General features: G+C 33.6%; 2 protein-coding genes across 2 annotated transcripts; both read left to right on the top strand.

Moving 5' to 3' along the window:
* The first annotated feature begins 5 nt into the window (after positions 1-5).
* LOC125492948 (uncharacterized) lies at positions 6-2,081 on the top strand. Its single transcript, XM_048635705.1, has 2 exons — positions 6-357; positions 766-2,081. The coding sequence occupies exons 1-2, from the start codon at positions 6-8 to the stop codon at positions 2,079-2,081; spliced, it is 1,668 nt and encodes a 555-aa protein (XP_048491662.1).
* Positions 2,082-14,000: 11,919 nt separating this feature from the next.
* Positions 14,001-15,406, top strand: LOC104900545 (uncharacterized). The gene has a single exon (XM_010687979.4). It carries the CDS (start codon positions 14,260-14,262, stop codon positions 15,247-15,249), a length of 990 nt encoding a protein of 329 aa, XP_010686281.2. The 5' UTR covers positions 14,001-14,259; the 3' UTR covers positions 15,250-15,406.
* Positions 15,407-18,174: the final 2,768 nt, after the last annotated feature.

The raw sequence follows: 18,174 nt of genomic DNA, 5'->3' as shown, positions 1-18,174 counted from the left end.
AAAATATGGAGTTTTCTCTACCAGATCTTAATTTGCTTTCTAATTCCAATTTACATGAGCCATTACCCGATCTTATTCTTGATATAGTTGAGCCATTGCCCGATCTAAATCTTCATCATGAAGATGAAGTCGATATATTTGAGCCATTGCCCGATCTAAATCTTGGTCAAGTAGATGAATCTGCTCATTTATTTTATGATGAAGATGATATAGTTGAGCCATTACCCAATCTCAATCTTGCTCATGAAAATGAATTTGCTCATTTATTTGAGGATGAAGATGAAGTTTTCCAGTTTGTTGATGAAGAACCTGATTTCATGGGCGGTGAGGGTGATCCAAATTTCAGCCCAAATGGAGGTAAAACTACTGTATTTTATTAATATGTTTGTCCTATCAGTTGTTGATGATGAAGTGTTGGTTATGGGTACTTTATTTGCACCTAGTTGGACTCTACTTTTGGCTTTTTTTATTACCATTGTCTCATATAGTCATAGACTCATATGTACTGCTTTTGTGATCCTTGGCATGATACAAGTGGAATTGCTTTTGAAATCTAATCAAAATCAATGTATAAATATATTAAAGCTTGGAAAGTCATGGTTTTTTGTTTGTCTACTCGTATTACAATTGATGTAATTGAACAGTACAGTTAGTGGACATTGCAAATCAAAGTCAATTTTTTTTTTTTTTGTGTGTTAAAATTGGTTTGTTCATTGTTTCATGAGTAATTGATTTGTGTTATTTTTACTTTGATTGATGAATAAGGTCAAATGTTAAGTGATGGAACACAAGGTCAAAGCAATATTACTCGGACTTTTTTGGATAATTATGAAAGGAAAGCCATATATGACATGCTTCTTCAGAAAAGTGTTAATGGAAAGTTGAAAAAAGGAGTAACACATATGGTGGCATCTCATTTCTCTGTCTCAATACGAGTGGTTCAACGCATTTGGCAATATGGAAATAAAAGTGGCGTAAATGATGCATCTCACAAGAAGACAAGAAATTGTGGGCGAAAAAGAGTCCAACTTGATATTGGACGTGTGCGTGATGTACCTCTTCGTAAACGGACAACTCTTCGTTCCTTAGCATATGCTTTGGAAACAAATGCAACCACATTGTGGAGGCTTTTGAAGGCTGGAAAAATAAAAAGACATTCAAATGCCATCAAGTTTTCTTTGACAGAAGAAAATAAGAAATCTCGAATACGGTTTTGTCTTTCAATGCTTGAAAATAGTAGCATACCACATGATCCAATCTTTAAGGGGATGTATAACATTATTTATATTGACGAAAAATGGTTTTATATGACAAAAAAATCCGAGACTTATTATCTATTACCCGATGAAGAAGATCCTTTGCGCACTACTAAAAGCAAAAATTTTATTGGGAAAGTTATGTTTTTGGCTGCAACCGCACGTCCAAGGTTCGATTCAGAAGGAAATGTAATCTTCTCTGGTAAAATAGGAATATTTCCTTTTATCGATATACAACCAGCACAAAGGAGTAGTTCAAACAGACCTGCGGGAACAATGATCACGAAGCCAATGACTTCGGTGACTAGACAAGTAATAAAGGAAACATTTATTTCGAAACTCTTGCCGGCAATTAAGAGACGATGGCCAAGAGAGTTTGCAAGAGAGACAATATTTATTCAACAAGACAATGCAAGAACTCATGTCGATCCTAATGATCTAGAAATTCGTCAAGCTGCTTCGGAACTTAGCCTCGATATACGTTTAATGTGTCAACCTCCAAATTCTCCAGATTTGAATATATTAGACCTTGGCTTTTTTAATGCTATTCAGAGTTTACAACACAAAGAAGCACCTAAGAACATGGAAGAGCTTATAGCAGCCGTCGAGAAAGCATTTGATAATTATCCGGCAAAGAGGTCGAACCACATATTTCTAACACTACAATCAGTAATGATAGAAATTTTGCGAGTTGAAGGTGGACAAAAGTATCGTACTCCACATATGAAAAAGTTGTCATTGGAAAGGATTGGTCAACTACCATCTCAGTTGAAGTGTGATCCTCAATTAGTTGAAGCGGCTCGAACCTATTTGGCCTTGGGATAGTGGAAACTGTAGCATAATATCATAGCTATATGTATTTTGGTTATTGTTGTTAATGCATTGAGTTACTTTTTTAATTTTTTATTACTACTCTTTCTCGTTTAATTTTTTTTGTTAAGTTTTGGTTTGTTTTATTAAAAGAAAGCAAACAAAAAGGCCAGCCTAAAATTACAAACAAAAACAACTCATCCAATACATCCCTCAAGAACAGAACAGAAGCATGGAAAAAAATAGGGGAAGAAGAGCTCAACAGTGGACTATAACCACTCTTTTTATCACTAGTCTTTGTCGTTTAATAACAATGAAAATTTACTTTTTGAATTTGTTTTGTGCCATCATAATTCAACTCATACCATCATAATTCAACTCATGATATATTTCTCTTTCTTCATAGCATCATAAAGCAAGCAAACAAACAGAACATGAAACTTGATAAAGCATGAAATTTTCAACTCTACCAAAAGGTAATGTTTCTAGTCTTCTTTTTATAATTTTTTTTTCTAAGTAAACCACCATCACTTTTTCCATCCTTTCCATAGAGGAAGTAAAATACGTATCATGTCTTCAACTAAGGTTTCATAAGTAGAATTTTTCCAAAATGGTGTGTTGTCATCTAATCCTTGATCATGAGCTACCTCCCCAACTGATTCTTCAAAAACAATGGAGTCCTTAACTATTTCATCTGGATCCGTAGATTCTGGAACAATTTCACCCAATAAATCTTCAAAACCAATTGTTTCTTGAGAATTTGATAAGTTTGGGAAAACCTCCCCAATTGAATCTTCAACTATCTTTTCCATTTTCATGGAGTCTTGGACAATTTCCCCAATTGAATCTTCAACTATCTCCTCTATTTCCATGGAGTCTTGGACAAAATTCTCATTTGAATCTTCAATCACTTCTTCAATTGAATCTTGAACCCTCATATTTGAATTTCTAAAAAAAATATCCATTGAAATCACTAAAAAATGTTTTTAGGTGACTTGAGTTCCATCCAATTATGAATATATAAGAATTATGGATGTAACTAGCGGGAAAAAAAAATTAAGGATAATAACACTTGACTCCATTAATGGGTGAGAGAAAATTTGCATTGGAAAAATATAAATGTGGAAGATGAAGAGGAGTATTCAGTAGAGTACTGCATGCATGAGAGAGAAATTAGTTGAAAAAGCAATAAAAGTACAAAGTACAAGCTTTATTGAAAAAATGAAAAGTTGCATGGGAATTGCTGTGCGCCTTATAATATGAAACAAAAAAAAAGCTGCTGTGCGCCTTATAATCTGAAACAGAGGGAGTACTTATTAGCCCTGTTGTTGGGCTCTTGTGTACTATCATCCACTCTTAATGGTAAGTTTTCGTAAATTTCGTGCCAAAATTGGTTAGAAAAAATTTATTAGCTGTGATTTGTATGATGTATGTTCGTCACACATACATTATTTAAGACAACTTATCCTTTTGAAGATATATCTTGATCGTGAATTATCTTAGATTCTTAAATATATTCGCACAATTATGTAAGAAAAAATCAGATTATGAGAATCCATACTTTTTTTTCAACATCCAATCTGTAACTGAAAAAAAAGAAAGAAAGAAAGACTGGCCTTCCTTGCACTTCCCTATAGAAGTAGAATCAGATTATGAGAACCTCATCATGATTGTGAAACATATGTGCTTTAACCCATACCCAGGATAAAATGCTTTTTGCTAACTCCAATTCCTCATTTATGTGCTCAAAAATAACTGTTAATCTATCCAATACTTCTATCACACAACTTTTGATTCAAGTACAAGCACCAAAACCCAAGCACAATATGTGGAGTATATAACTTTTAGGATCTTTTTGTCCGAAACTATATTTTTGCGAGTAATTACCTTATAAAAAAATTGTTGTCTCAAACTACCTTACTTTTACCATTTTGTTGTTGACAACCAGCTTATGTCGGTTTCCGGCGTTGATGTTTGTTTTTTTCCCGTTTTTTAATGTCACGTTATATCACTTGATCTCTTCAAATCTTTTTTAATTTTCTCCATCATAATTTCCCATTATCCTGTGTGTTTGCTCTCTCTCTCTCATATTTTTGTGACACTTTGTACCACCGGTCCACCATTAAATTCCTCTTCTACTTAAACTAAAATTGAAACAATTACCATCCCCAATCATCTTCTTAGTCTACTCAATTCTCAAGCAATTTTTACAAGGGTAATTTTGTTTTTCCCACAATTTTAAACTGAAAAAACAAAAATCAACGCCAGACATCGGTATAAAGTAGCCATCAACAACACAATTATAAAAGTTATGTAATATTGAACAACAATTTTTTCATAAAATAGTTCATTGCAAAAACTTGAAAGTTAAAAAAAGTTTGAGACAAAAAATCCCATCTCTTATAAAAAATTTAAACCCTTCTTTAAAATTCTTTTAGTAAGTGGTGAATGATGTTGTGGCTGGCTCATTATTGCCTTTCTTCCTACTTCAGCATAGTATATTGTACTCCCTACTCAAACAGTCAAACTTATATTATTCGTTTATTCGAAAGTTAATGCAACACTTGTATTTTTATGATTAAATTTATAAAATTTAAATATAAATTCTCGACATTATATAGAGAAGATATAATTAATAGGATAAGATTTTTTTTATTAAAAAGATGTTATTAGATTCATTTTCAATATATAATTTCAGAATTCCAAATCTTATAAAATAGTCAAATTAGCATATTGGAGCCTAAAAAATGCAAACTTTTAGAGTAAATTTACTACTCCCTCCGTCTCTTTTTATTTGCTACATTTTGCCATTTAGAGCTGTCTCAATTTATTTGCTACATTTGCCAACATTACTACAAATGATAATAAAACAAAAGATCCAAAAGTTCAGCCCAAAAAATTAGCCCACTTAATCAATTCCCTAAACCTACCCAACCCACCTAACTCTATTTATTACCCCACTCCCTCCATTTAACCCTACCCCAACCCCCTATAACTACTCCCTCAAAACCCTAATCTCAAACTTCCGTCATTTTCTTCTCTCTCCTTCTGACTCTCTCTCTCCTTCTGACTGTCACTTTCCTCTCTCTTCTTCTTCTTCAAACCCTCAGATCTAGGGTTTTTTACTCCAAAATTGTTGAAAAAAACAGTAGATTAATTATCTACTCTTTTCTGCGATCATTATAAACCTAGATTTTGTCATTTTGGAGTGATTTCAGAAACGAGTCCCCTGTTTCTTCGGTATTTTTGAGTGATTTTGGGTATTTCATGGATGAGTTAACTCCGAAATCAAAGAAACGGCTCTTTGATTTGATGGACGAGTTAGATGCGGAGGCTAAAAATTCTAGGGTTGCAAAAAAATCGTTGGATTTTGGTTCGTTTTGTTGGTCTTGTGGCGCGCCTTCAAGAAAACCACCAGATCTTGAATTTGGTGGTGTATTTGAGGGCAAAAAACCTGAAAAATTGGAAGAACCACCTCCGGAAGGCTTTAAATCATGGCGAGCTTACCTCTCTTGGTATAAAAACCATCTCGAAATGGTTTCGGAGAGTCCCCTTTCAAATTTTGACTCAGATCGGTCCACTCCTTAACTTAAATCTTTGTTTTTAAAATTTTAGGAAGTTTTTTTAACTTGCTTTGCCTGTGGGGTTGCGTTTGATTAGATTGCATGTTTAGGTTTTTGTGTTTTTTTCATGTTTTAGCCTCGATTTGTTTATACGCATGTTGTTTATGCCTCGATCTGTTTATAAACTTGTTTATTTTGCCTTTGCGATTTGTTTAATTTCTGTTTATTTTGCCTTGATTTGTTAATTTCTGTTTATTTTTCCTTGAGTTGTTCTGTTTATATGATATTTTGCCTTATCTGTTATATAATGTTATTTTACCTTCATTGTGCTGTTTATATGATATTTTCACTTGATCTGTTAAAACATGTTATTTAGCCTTGAGTTGTTCTGTTTATATGATATTTCACTTGATCTGTTAATTTAAGCCTTGATTTGTTCTGTTTATATGATATTTTCACTTGATCTGTTAAAACATGTTCATTTAAGCCTTGATTGTTCTGTTTATATGATATTTTGCCTTGATCTATATATATATGTTGATTTTGCCTTCATTGTGCTGTTTATATGATATTTTCACTTGATTGTTAAAACATGTTCATTTAAGCCTTGGTTGTTCTGTTTATATGATATTTTGCCTTGATCTGTATATATATGTTCATTTTAGCCTTCATTAGGTCTGTTTATATGATATTTTCACTTGATCTGTTTATATGATAGTTTGCCTTGATTTGTTAAAACTTGTGCATTTGACCCTTGATTAGTTCTGTTTATATGATATTTTGTTATATATATGTTCTGTTGCCTTTATTTGTGTGTGTGTTGGTGTGATCCTCTATGATGAAATAGGATGTTACATCCAAATAGTTACTCCATTTTGCATTTAATCAGGGGTAAAATGAATAGAATTGTAGTATAAAGAATTGATGAGGCATTTGTGTTATATTTTGGTTTTTGTTTGGCTGTCCAATTTAGTTTTAATGACATATACAAAGTTTACATGAGAGGTGCACTATGTTCCTCAATGATGAATGAGGTCAGATGATTTATACAAGGACATTATGCCTTTTAAGACCAGTATACTCATGTTGCCACCAATTTTTTGTGCTCTTCTTTTCAACTTTTCCTCTGTTTTAATAGCATGTGTTGAGTAATATGGATGAGTGGGGACTCCCTGAGAGGAACTTAAATCATGCCTTGATCTGTTTTTATTGAAATTGGCCTTCATTATCATTTTGTCTTAAATATGATCGAGAAAAAAATGAAATCTAATTGAAGTTTTTGTGAAACAATGTTCAATTTGATTTTCTTTTTTTCTCGATCATTTGTTTGATACAATGATACCCTGTTTTTTGTTGTTAACCTCACATGAACTTTTATTTTTTACTAACTGTTTTTTGCACTACAGTTTTTGTAAACCTAACTAAACTTGAACTTTTATTTTTACTAACTGTTTTTTTATGGATGATATATCAAGTGTTTTATTTTTTTAACTTAACATAACCCAACATGTTTACATATTATAAATGTAAGATTTAGTACAAAATGTTTTTAACTACATATACAAAATGTTTAACAACCTATATATGTTGTATTTTACTTACAAAATGTTCTTGCACTCTAATGCCCAAAAAAATTGGCCTTCAAATGCCCATTGCTTGCTGTTTTTGCTTTACATTATCCCAAAACCATCATCTGAATCTTCATCCCCATAGTTTGCTTCTTCTTGATCATCTTCAAGATGACCTTCTTCTGCCCATTTTCTGCTCTCTTCTACTAATTGTGGGCTAATGACAATACTTGTTGGTAACTCACCCCTCCTCTCAAGTGATTTCTTCCCCATATGTGGTATGTGGTAATTGTTGTTACCCTTAACTATTAGAGTCTCCTTCATCACTTGTTGTAGAGTTAACCAAATGTGATTGCATAGCTTAGGATCATAGTTGTCAAATGCTTGTTCACTGCCTTCACCAACTGTTTCACACTCCTAGGTGCTTTTGATCTTTTAAGGTTTGAATTGCATTAAAAAAACCAAGATCTAACACATTCATATCTGGTGACTGTGCTGGCTGATTGATTAATCTGATATCAAAACCATCTTTTTGTGCTTCCAACATGAACTGCTCATCAGTACTTGCTATGTGTGGCCTTGCATTGTCTTGGACAATCCATATTTGCTTGCATCCATTATCTGGCCACTTGTTTCTTATAGATGGCAGTATGTGATTTATGAGTTTCTCCCTTATGACATCTTTTGTGATGCTTAATTGAGCTTTGGTTTCAATCACCCCGCATCTCTGTTACAACTTGACCTCTTTGCTGCCACCTCTTCTATGAATGGGAAGATTCCTATCTTCCCATCAAAACTGACCTCTCCACTTAGTGCTATGTGTGGCCTTGCTAGTGCAGCTATGAACATCACTTTGACAATGAACCTCTTGCTTTTGCATCTTCTTATGGCTCTGTTTCACCAGGAGCTAGGTAGTACCTTTGAGAAATTTTGCTCATGCAAAACATTTCTCATCCACATGCACCAAATTATACATGTTGCTGAATTTTGGTATTGTTTGGATAGTGTTTGGTATGATAGAACCCAAACACCACAAAACCCTTGCAATTTTATGTGCTGGAGTCAGGTGTGGTTTTATGGCATTAGTGTGTTTTTTGATTGCTCCCCTTTTCACCAATCTGTGCAATGTAGACCTGTGTATGCCTAGGGATGCTGCTGTTGCTCTTATAGTAGTCCTCTTTCTTAGAGGAATTGCCATTAACCTTTGAGGATCTAATTGAATTCTTTTTCTTCCTACCCTCCCTGTTTTTCTGTGATTCACATCTATTCTTGCATCTTCTTGAAGTTGTTGTCTTAACTTCTTCCATATTCTTCCAATTGTCCACCTTGAAGTATTCAATTCAATGGCAATTTTTTTGATAGCCCCTTTAGGTATAGTGAATATGCCATTAAATTTTGTGTAAGCTACTTGTTGTAGCCTGTTTGCAACATGACATCTTGAGTTGTTGTGCAAAAAATGTGTGCTGTTGACCACTATTTGTGGCTGTTGCTGTTCTTCATGTTCTTCATGTTCTTCATGTTCTTCCTCTGATCCACTATCTGTCCATTCATATTCTGAGATGTGTACATCTGAATCATCATCTAACCATTCAGCCACCAACTCTTCTTCATCATTCCCATGTTCCATTGCTGAGAAGTTATTTTCTTCTTCTTCACTTGATGTTGCTGGTGCTCTGTTAAGATCAAAGGCCTCTTGTTGTGGTTGAACTTGTAAGTCTGGTAATGGTTGTGGTTCTGGTTGGTTCTGGTTCTGGTTCTGGTTCTGGTTCTGGCAGTGGGTCATTCAGATCAAAAGTTGGGTAAGTTGGTGGTGAATTAAGAGCTGATGGGGATGGTGTTGAAGTGTTATCAGTAGAACTGTCTAGGGGGGCCATAGCTAAGCTATGGATGCCAGACATGTTCAAGCTGAGAAAGCTTCCACACTTTCCTCAAGTGAAGCTATGAAATCAGAAATGGCTTTTAAAACTCTATGATGATTTTGCTCTGAGAGTTAATCTACCCAAACCCCCCCCCCCAAGGAAATGGCTACTGCTGGGTGGTTTTTATGGTGGTTTAAGCTGCTGGTTGGTGTCTTTGATGGTGGTGGTGGCTGCTGCTGCTTGGTCTGTTTGGTTATGTTGATGGAAGTGGTGAAAATAATAAATGCAAGTGTAAAAGTGGTTGTGTATATATAGTCCAGAATTTGTTAGGATTTTTTTCATGTTTTTAGGGGGAAAATTCAATTCCCCCTTAAGTTCGAATTTTTTGGTATAATTTCAATACCTCTTATGTAATCTACCTTTAAAATTTTGGAGGGAAAATTTTTGTTCCCTTTGGTTGTATAATTGTAACAGAATATTTTAGTTGTATTGGTTGTATAAAAATTTTGGAGGGAAAATGATCCTCTTTCTATGTAATTGGCGCCTTCCTTAAAAAAAATGTGGGCCAACTCTTTTTTTTGCCTTCTAATCTGATTTTTCACAACTTAATTAACCACAATTATTTTTCTTCAACAACCACTGCACACCACTGTACACCCACTGTACAGTGGTCCCCCCCCTTTTCCTTGGTCTTTGTGATAAAGTGTTTGTAGCAAATAAAAAGAGACAGAGGGAGTATAAAAGAAGTTCTAACCAAAGAATTCAGAAAAAAGGTACCAATTTGTTTGCTGACCTCCTCTCCTTTTCAGGTTGCTTTTCATTGAGAAAAGAATGGTCACTTTGAACATTGGACACACCTAATTTATCAAATGTAGGAGAACCAACCACGTGATTTGTTTGGTTGGAAAAACCAATACATCATCATCTCTACCCCCCTACTTCCATCTTTTCTTTTTCATCTTTCTAATGCATGCATCATGCTACACACTTTGTATTTTTTTATTTTAAGGTAAGGAGAAGGCGTCACTAACTGGATCAAAACCTCGCATATATTGATCTTGGGAGTAGGGCGAAAGGTAAGGGGAAATTCCCACTCCCTAAGTGTCTTAAGTAGGGTTTGATCCCACAACTTCAAGGTTGTGAGATACAAATCAAACTACTAAACCAAGTACTATTTGGTATCATGTATAGTGCTTGCCTATAAAGAATTAAGAGAATAGAGTACTATCATCTACCCAACTTTGTATTTTCTATTGATCATATATGTGAAGTATTATTTTTGCAAAGACTGAAACATGTGTCGAAATTTGGTCAAATTAAACATTATGAAAAAAAAAGGCTTTTAGTTTCATTATGTATACTTGTCACTTTCAATTTTGAAAGGTACAATTCTTTGTTAAATAAATTGTTATGTTGAGTTTACAATTTAAACTAATTAATAATGTAATAACTAAATTACAATGAAGATGACAGATCACTAACATAAATATTAAAAAGAATTATTTGGAGAGTAGATTTTTATTTAAAAAATTAGTGAACTATTGGCTCCAACAATACTTCTAAATTTAGTCCCCTCATGGCATTTGAGATTAAATTTTATTTATATTTAGTAACTAATAGTCACGCGTTAATCGGTATAAATTGGCCTCAACATCCTGAACTATAGTTTGGGACTTTGGGTAGGTGCACCCAACACCACCAACTATGACTAGTAGCCTGAACACCCACCAACTACGGAGTGGGACGTAGTCTGTACCATAAAAACCCACCGTCTTCGACAACATATTAGGCTTCCGGCCGGCCTCATTTATGGTACGGAATGCATCCTACCTCATAGTTGGTGGTGTTTAGGCTATTAATCGTAGTTGGTGGTGTTGGATGCATTCGAGCTATAGTTCAAGGTGTTGAGGTCAATTTTGCCATTAATATTTAGATTCATTTTATATTTTCATTTTTAGTTATCTTATCTAACGCATCAGGAATGCTTATTAGTTATTGCCTAATATCTAATGTTAAGTATCATAATTTGTTAAAAAGTTGGTTTTTTTTTTTTTTTTTTTTGTAGTAGCTAATGTTTGTTTAAGTCGTTATCGTTTAGATAGTTTGTAGTTTAGATGTTATGTTCATGCGTATGCATGCTAAACCTAACTCATTTGACTTCTTTAGCTTTATTTCCTATTATTTTTATTAAGCCTATGAGAAACAAGCTAATTATCAGATCTCTTGGGTAGTAGCAATATAACTTTGTTGGAGTGGATGTCACAGTAATGATCAAGGAGCGAGGAAGATGTCAGAACTTGATGTAGCTTTGTAAGGGAATATGAAGTTTCACTTATAATTGGGAAAAGATGTGGTCCTCCAATATTTGTGCATTCTCCTCAAATTATATAGTTTTCCATAGTCCATACACTTTGCATCACCAACAAATTCTAGTACCAAGGATGTGCTGGACTAGTGGTTAAAATTGAAGTGTTATGAACGAATGTTACAAGTTCGAATCCCCTTCTTTGTATTTTGTACCACTTTCGTGGCTCATATGGATCAAAAGAAGAAAAACAAATTCTAGTCATGAGGTATGTTGTATGGAGATTTTATGGAAATTGTTTAATTCGTTTTAATTGGAACATTTTCGTGTTTTGGAGACCTTAAGAAAACTTTCTCACGAGTGAAACATCATTATATACACCGGTTTAATATCCACTAGATCATTACGTATCCATTCTCGTTTCCATGCAACACAAGTCATTATTTGATGTCATATTTTCTTCTTCATTTCTCACAATAAAATGAATGCATTTCTTGAAACACAACAATCAGTGGGGCAGATATAACAATTAACAACTAATCAAATCCTTTTACATGTTTCTAGTGTAGGGCAAAACTCTACAAAGACATCCACCCAACAAAAGAGAAGGAAGAAAAGTTATAGCTCTGCTGATAAGATAGCTTCATATTATTTCAACTTCTAACGTATTGCGATTCGATTTTTGTCGAATGATAATGCTTGGAGGTGAAATTAGTTTATCTATCCTCCTTACTCTTAAGTGTTTGGCTCGCAAAAACTGTACCAAAAAATTGTGAGGGAGCGAAATCTGGTCAATGTCTCCTTACCATTAAAAATGAAATTAAAATTATAATTATAAACATAGAGTAGTTATCCTAGCCCTAGTTATGTATTAGTATCACCATCATATTCTAATCACTATTTGAGGTTACAATTTCCTTCAACTCAACAATTAGACTACCACTAGTACTTGGAAAAGAAAGGTGTCAATTAATGCTAGTACATGACATTATGTGAGGTAGGACAAGTTAATTGAATATTTGAATGCTTAGGACAAGAAAGAGAAAAATATAAAATAGGCGACATTATAATTCATTAGTACCATTTTACATTCTGAATTTCAATTATATTGAGCTATCATACTACAAAAGCTAATTTTATCCAACATCGACAACTTTAATTCATGCAGTAGAAAGATATATATTTTTTTTTGAAAGGTAAGGAATAAATTAGGCTATCCTTCTCGTAAGGAGAATAACTCATGTGTCATATACAAGAAAGATATGTCTACCTCCAAATAAATTGAAAAAATCGCCAAAAGGGCTAAGTAGTAAGAAATGAGAGGAAAAATTATTCCAATAAAAGATTATAATGCCTATGAAATCTATATATGGTACCACACTACTACCACTTTCAGTAAAGGTTTGTTAATATTTTGATAAGAAGGAAAGGGGCATCTGTACTTAATCTTAAATACTTTATGAACTTATACAAATAAATAAGTACTTCTTCCATTCATAAATAATCGCGATAGTCGATTGTAATTAAAGATTAAGTAGAGCCATAGATTATGGGCCATATTTGTATTATTTATATATGTTCTATATCCAAAAGGTGTTGCCTTTCATAAAACTCCTCCTCATTATATATCTACTGTTACATGTCACATTGTCGAAACGTCGTCACATAATGACTAATCTTTTTAGCATATTTGTTTTACCGTTATTCAACAAAATTGGAGTAATCAATTTTTAAATCCTTGACCTCTTACTTGATCTCATAAAGAGTATGAGCCACAAAGTCTATTGGTGATATGATTTTATTTAATGTAAATCAATTTCAATAAGTACACTACAAGTAAAAAGAAAAAAGAACAAAGCAAAAACTTTGACATGGTTACCAATATGACTAGCCCTCCACCTATTTCTAAACTTCATGTATTTAGCTTCATTACTAATATTCATCATTGCAATAATCTCCAACTTCTAAGTATATACTACCTCCGTTTCTTTTTAATTGTTACACTTTGACATTTTACACTATTCACCAAATTGCACTTTGACCCTCGTTTGTTATTTATACGTGAATAAAAACATAGTCATGTGGGATCTTGTTAGATTCGTATTAGTATGTATTTCATTAATATGTAGTTTTTATATTTTTTACAAATACAAAATTAGAGATATAAAGGCTCAAAGTAGTGCATCGACATGCGTGAAAAGTGTAAGTGTAACAATTAAAAAGAAACGGAGGTAGTATAAACAAATAAACCTATCTTTATTTGATTCACCTCTTATTCATGCATTGCAGGAGATCAAACGCTAATTTTATTTGTAAAGTAGATATGATACGTATGTAATTTACACCTTCCCTTTCTTTTGGTATTAAATTTGCCTCGCTATATTCCACATGCTTTTACTAAGTAATACTTGATCGTCTAGTAGTTTGGTTTTGTATTTAATAATCTTGAGGTTATGGGATCAAGCCCCACTAGATGTACTTTCGGGGGGTGAGGAATTTCCCTTATCATTCCCCCTACTCCCTAGAAACCTTACCTACAAACCCGGACCAGGTTGACCTGAGCGAGGTTTCAGTCCGATTAAGACGCCGTCTCCCTACATTTTAAAAAACATATATATTCCACATGCCTTTGCACTCACGCATTGCGAAATCCAAAGTTGTCCCCAAAACACTAAATCCAACTTCCACTATTCATCAATCCTCTCAAAACCTTCCCCCTTTCAATCTCCACATCACTATTCCAATGTTCCCAACTTTTTCTCTTACTATACATCCACTTTCCTTTAAAAGGATGAATGGGCTCCTCTAACTTTCCTCTTTACTCATAAATCATAATGCAAAAACACACACCACACTACCCTTAACTTCCTTTCTTACCAAAACAATAATAACACATACATGGAATTTCCCACTCATTCCTTCACAAACATGGGAACAACAACTTCTCAATTATCTCTTCCTTATTCTCACCCTCTCTTCTCTAGCATTATCACTCTTTACACTCTAATCCTCCTCTACTTCCCTCATATTTTCCTCAAAATTATATTCTCCCCTCTTTTAATCTCCACTCTAATCATCCTACTAACTCTTTTAAGATTAGGCGCGTCACAACAACAACTACTACTACAACAACAACACAGGATAAATCCTGTGCAGGGTGCAAATAATGCACCCCAACAAAACATTATTCAAAATGATCATCTTAAGGGTTTAAAACCCGGGCTCGTGCTTGAGCCTGAACTCGAGCACGAGCCCTATAATGAAGGAGTAGTGGAAAATACACAATGTCATAAGGACCACGAAACGTGTGGTCCAAGTCAACTAGTAGGGTTTGACTCAACTACCAAACATGAGCAAGAGATAATAATGAAGGAAAAAGATTCTTCACTTGAGAGTTGGGCCGGGTTTGAGTGTTTGGGTTGGGCTGAAAAACCCGAACCCGCTTTGGGGACAAATGTTTTCCTAGAGTGGAACGTGGGTGCGCCACTTGAGGTGATATACGAGGCGTTTGAGGGAGAAGAAGATGGAGGAGAAGCTGAAAACGACGCGTTTTGGAAGGATCAAGATGAGGTATTCAAGGTGGGTATAATAGAGAGGTACCCTTCACTTTCCCGGTATTACCCGGAATCAGATTCGGAATCGGATTCGGATTCGGATAGCTCATCATCAATGTCGTTAGAGGAAGAGGAAGAAGAAGAAGACAGAGGAGATGAGTTGATTGAGATATGTCTTGATTATGGTTATGTTAATAAGAAGATCATTAATGATATCATTATCAAGCCTAAACAAGATGGTCAACAGGTTGGTGATCATAATTTTGATGACGAGGATAATTTAATTGAGATTGATATTTCTCCTACCAAGATTATGTCTCATTTTTCTTGGTGAGAATCGATACTTTTTTGTTTAATATTTTCTTTAAAGGGTGGTCTAAATTTTGTTGCTAATTAAGCTTTTTTTTCTTAGTTCGGTAAAAATAAGTTCAGACATACAGAGCTTTAGTTTCGTTTAACATATCAATATACTTCATATATAAGTGAGTTTATATGAGAATGTATACTTACATGAGAAATGAGAATAAATTTTACGCGATATAACTCTTGCAAATAAGTGATGCAACTCTTATGAATAAGTGATAACACTAATGAAAAGTGATGTAACTCCAAAAAAATATAATTTTTTTTTGGGCTCAAAATTTTTTACGGGTATAACTTTTATGAACAAGTGTTGTAACTCTAATCCAATCGTGTGGTTGAGATTCATTCTCATTTCTCATATGAGAAGCATTCTCATCTGATATTATATATATATATATATATATTATATATATATATATATATATATATATATATATATATATATATATATATATAATACACAAAGCACTATATAACTAACGTTTGAAAAAGAGGAAGAAATACAAAAGAAGGCGTGTTGACTATTGGATTACTTATTTTGCAGATTTATGTTATTATATATAATAAGACCTTGTAATATGTTAATAGGCTTTATGGGAAGTAATATTAGTTAGTTTAATCATTATTAAGAAAAAAAAAAAAGAATGTTCCTTAATTAGGGCGCAGATCAAATGAGTTAATTATCATATGGTTGATGAATGACTTTTTTTTTTTACATAGACTTATTGTTACGTTTGTTTGGATTGGAAACAATCATTTTGGTGAGGTTGGTTTGTAACAAGATGTAAGGAAGACTTATTTGTTGTATTAACTTGTGTTTTGATTGTTTGCAACACACATATAAGTTGAGCCTGTTCTTTTCAACATAAAACAGCTGAACTAAATTTAACTGAACTCAACTAAATTGAACTGAACTGAAAATAAATTAGAAAGAACAAGCTCTTGGTTTTGATGGAAAAACCCTCCAATGCCCTAAGTTAACTATGAGAAAAGGACGGTAAAAATTAAAAGTTTGGGGAAGTTTTATTACCTATGGCAGAATGTGAATTACCTTGAAATTCCCTTTTGATGGCTACTTTTATGCAATATGTGTTGCCATTCAATGATGGACTAATGCTATGGTATGATTGGGCCTTGGGTCTATTTTGGGATCCTTATGTTATATAGTCATGTGGCAATCCCACATTGTTTGTATATTGTTTATTAACGAGTTGGTAATTATTTATGAGTGAGTAATTATTCAGTCATATATCTCTGATAAATGGGTAAAAATTTGCCAAGAGGCGGATGATCGGCGGATGGCTTTGAAATTACCTTGAAGTTCTCTCCTGAAAATCATATTTTTATAAATGATCCCCAAATCCAAAAGATATAATTTAACCATACATGAAATGAATCTTTTAACAAACAAAATTCAATCAGATCTACGATGCACAACGCGTAACCGAATGCGTCAAGCCACTAGGTTTAATTGGTTATTGCGATTCATTGGTTAACTTTGGGGTGTTAAGATGGTGCTCAAGATTAATTCCATAATCAATCAACTAAATCATTTTTCGAATAGTCTTTATTTGATTGATTAAGAGATCAAATAAGCATGAAAGATCCCTAAATAAAAGAATCCGCTTAATTTTTACCCAATATTTTGGTATAGATATTAAGGGCGTGTTCGACACAAGCTTTTTAAGTAGTTTTTAGTGTCTTGACTAGGTCAAAACACTAAGGCCTTGTTTGGCACTAGCGTTTGAGGTAGCGGTTAGCGATTGGACAAGATTGAAACGCTACTTAAGAAAATTATGAGTGTTTGGTAAGGTAATGGTTGTAGTAGCGGGTAGCAGTTGGAGTAGATTATGAGTAGCGGTTGTAAAACGTTACTATAAGTAACATTTGAGATTTAGAGGTAGCGGTCTAGCAAATAAACCCTATATATTAGCATAAGGTAGAATCATTAACTAATTTTTTTTTATCTTTTACAATTCCAACAGCTACTTTTGCTAAACACTTCTAATTAAACAACTAATTTAATCGCTGACCGCTGACATCTACTAGTAGACAGCTAGCAGCTACTCCCAACAGTTACCGCTACTACAACCGCTAACAGCTACTAGAACCGCTAGTTTTGTCAAACATGCCCTAATTAGAAAAAATAAGAGTGTTTGGCAAGGTAGTGTTGTAAGTAGCTTTTAGTGGTACAAGTAGCGTTTTAGTAGTGTTTGTCAAAAGCTACAATTTGTAGCTTTTGGGTAGCTTTTAGTGGTGTATAAATTATATGGTCAAGTTTTATTTGAACTTTTAACTAGTTATTCTTAAACAGCTACTTTGACAGCTTCTTTTACCGAACATCAATATTTTACACTGCTACTTGGACAGCTAACCGCTAACAGCTACACACCAATATATCACTAACAGCTACCAGCACAGCTAACAGCTACTCTCACAGCTAAAAGCTATCACCACAGCTACTATTGCCGAACACACCCTAAGTTTATGAGGATGAGATTTTGGTTCAATATTCAATTAAGAAAGTTTGGAACCAAAAAACCAAAGCATATATGTGATCAATATCTATACTAAGACATCAAAACACCAATATCAACCCATAAAATCATGAAATCATCAACACTAACAATCAGACAATGATTTTCAAGACATTCCTACTATCAAACTAGAAGGTTTTTGTCACTATTAACTGTGTAATAATTTAAAAGAATATTTTTCACAAACTTCGAGGTATTGGTAAAAGGGTTATGCTATATGCAGCCCGAAGGGCTGCATATAAGACATAAATACATTGCTTAAAATGGAATTTAATTGTAGATTTATGACAAAAGTTTGCATTAATCTATGTAATAAATGATCAGTTAATGCTTGTTTTTTTCATTTTTAGCTTCTTATA

The sequence above is a fragment of the Beta vulgaris genome, chromosome 8, assembly GCF_026745355.1.
Source record: "Beta vulgaris subsp. vulgaris cultivar EL10 chromosome 8, EL10.2, whole genome shotgun sequence".
NCBI lineage: Eukaryota > Viridiplantae > Streptophyta > Magnoliopsida > Caryophyllales > Amaranthaceae > Beta > Beta vulgaris.
Note: the sequence above shows the minus strand (reverse complement) of the source record. Positions and strands in the feature narration are given on the sequence as shown.

Bases quoted from the DNA above. Each gene is read 5' to 3' on its own strand.
- LOC125492948 (XM_048635705.1), top strand. From the start codon at position 6: ATGGAGTTTTCTCTACCAGATCTTAATTTGCTTTCTAATTCCAATTTA. The intron at 358-765 runs GTAAAACTACTG...TTGATGAATAAG, and splicing joins AAATTTCAGCCCAAATGGAG to GTCAAATGTTAAGTGATGGA.
- LOC104900545 (XM_010687979.4), top strand. From the start codon at position 14,260: ATGGAATTTCCCACTCATTCCTTCACAAACATGGGAACAACAACTTCT.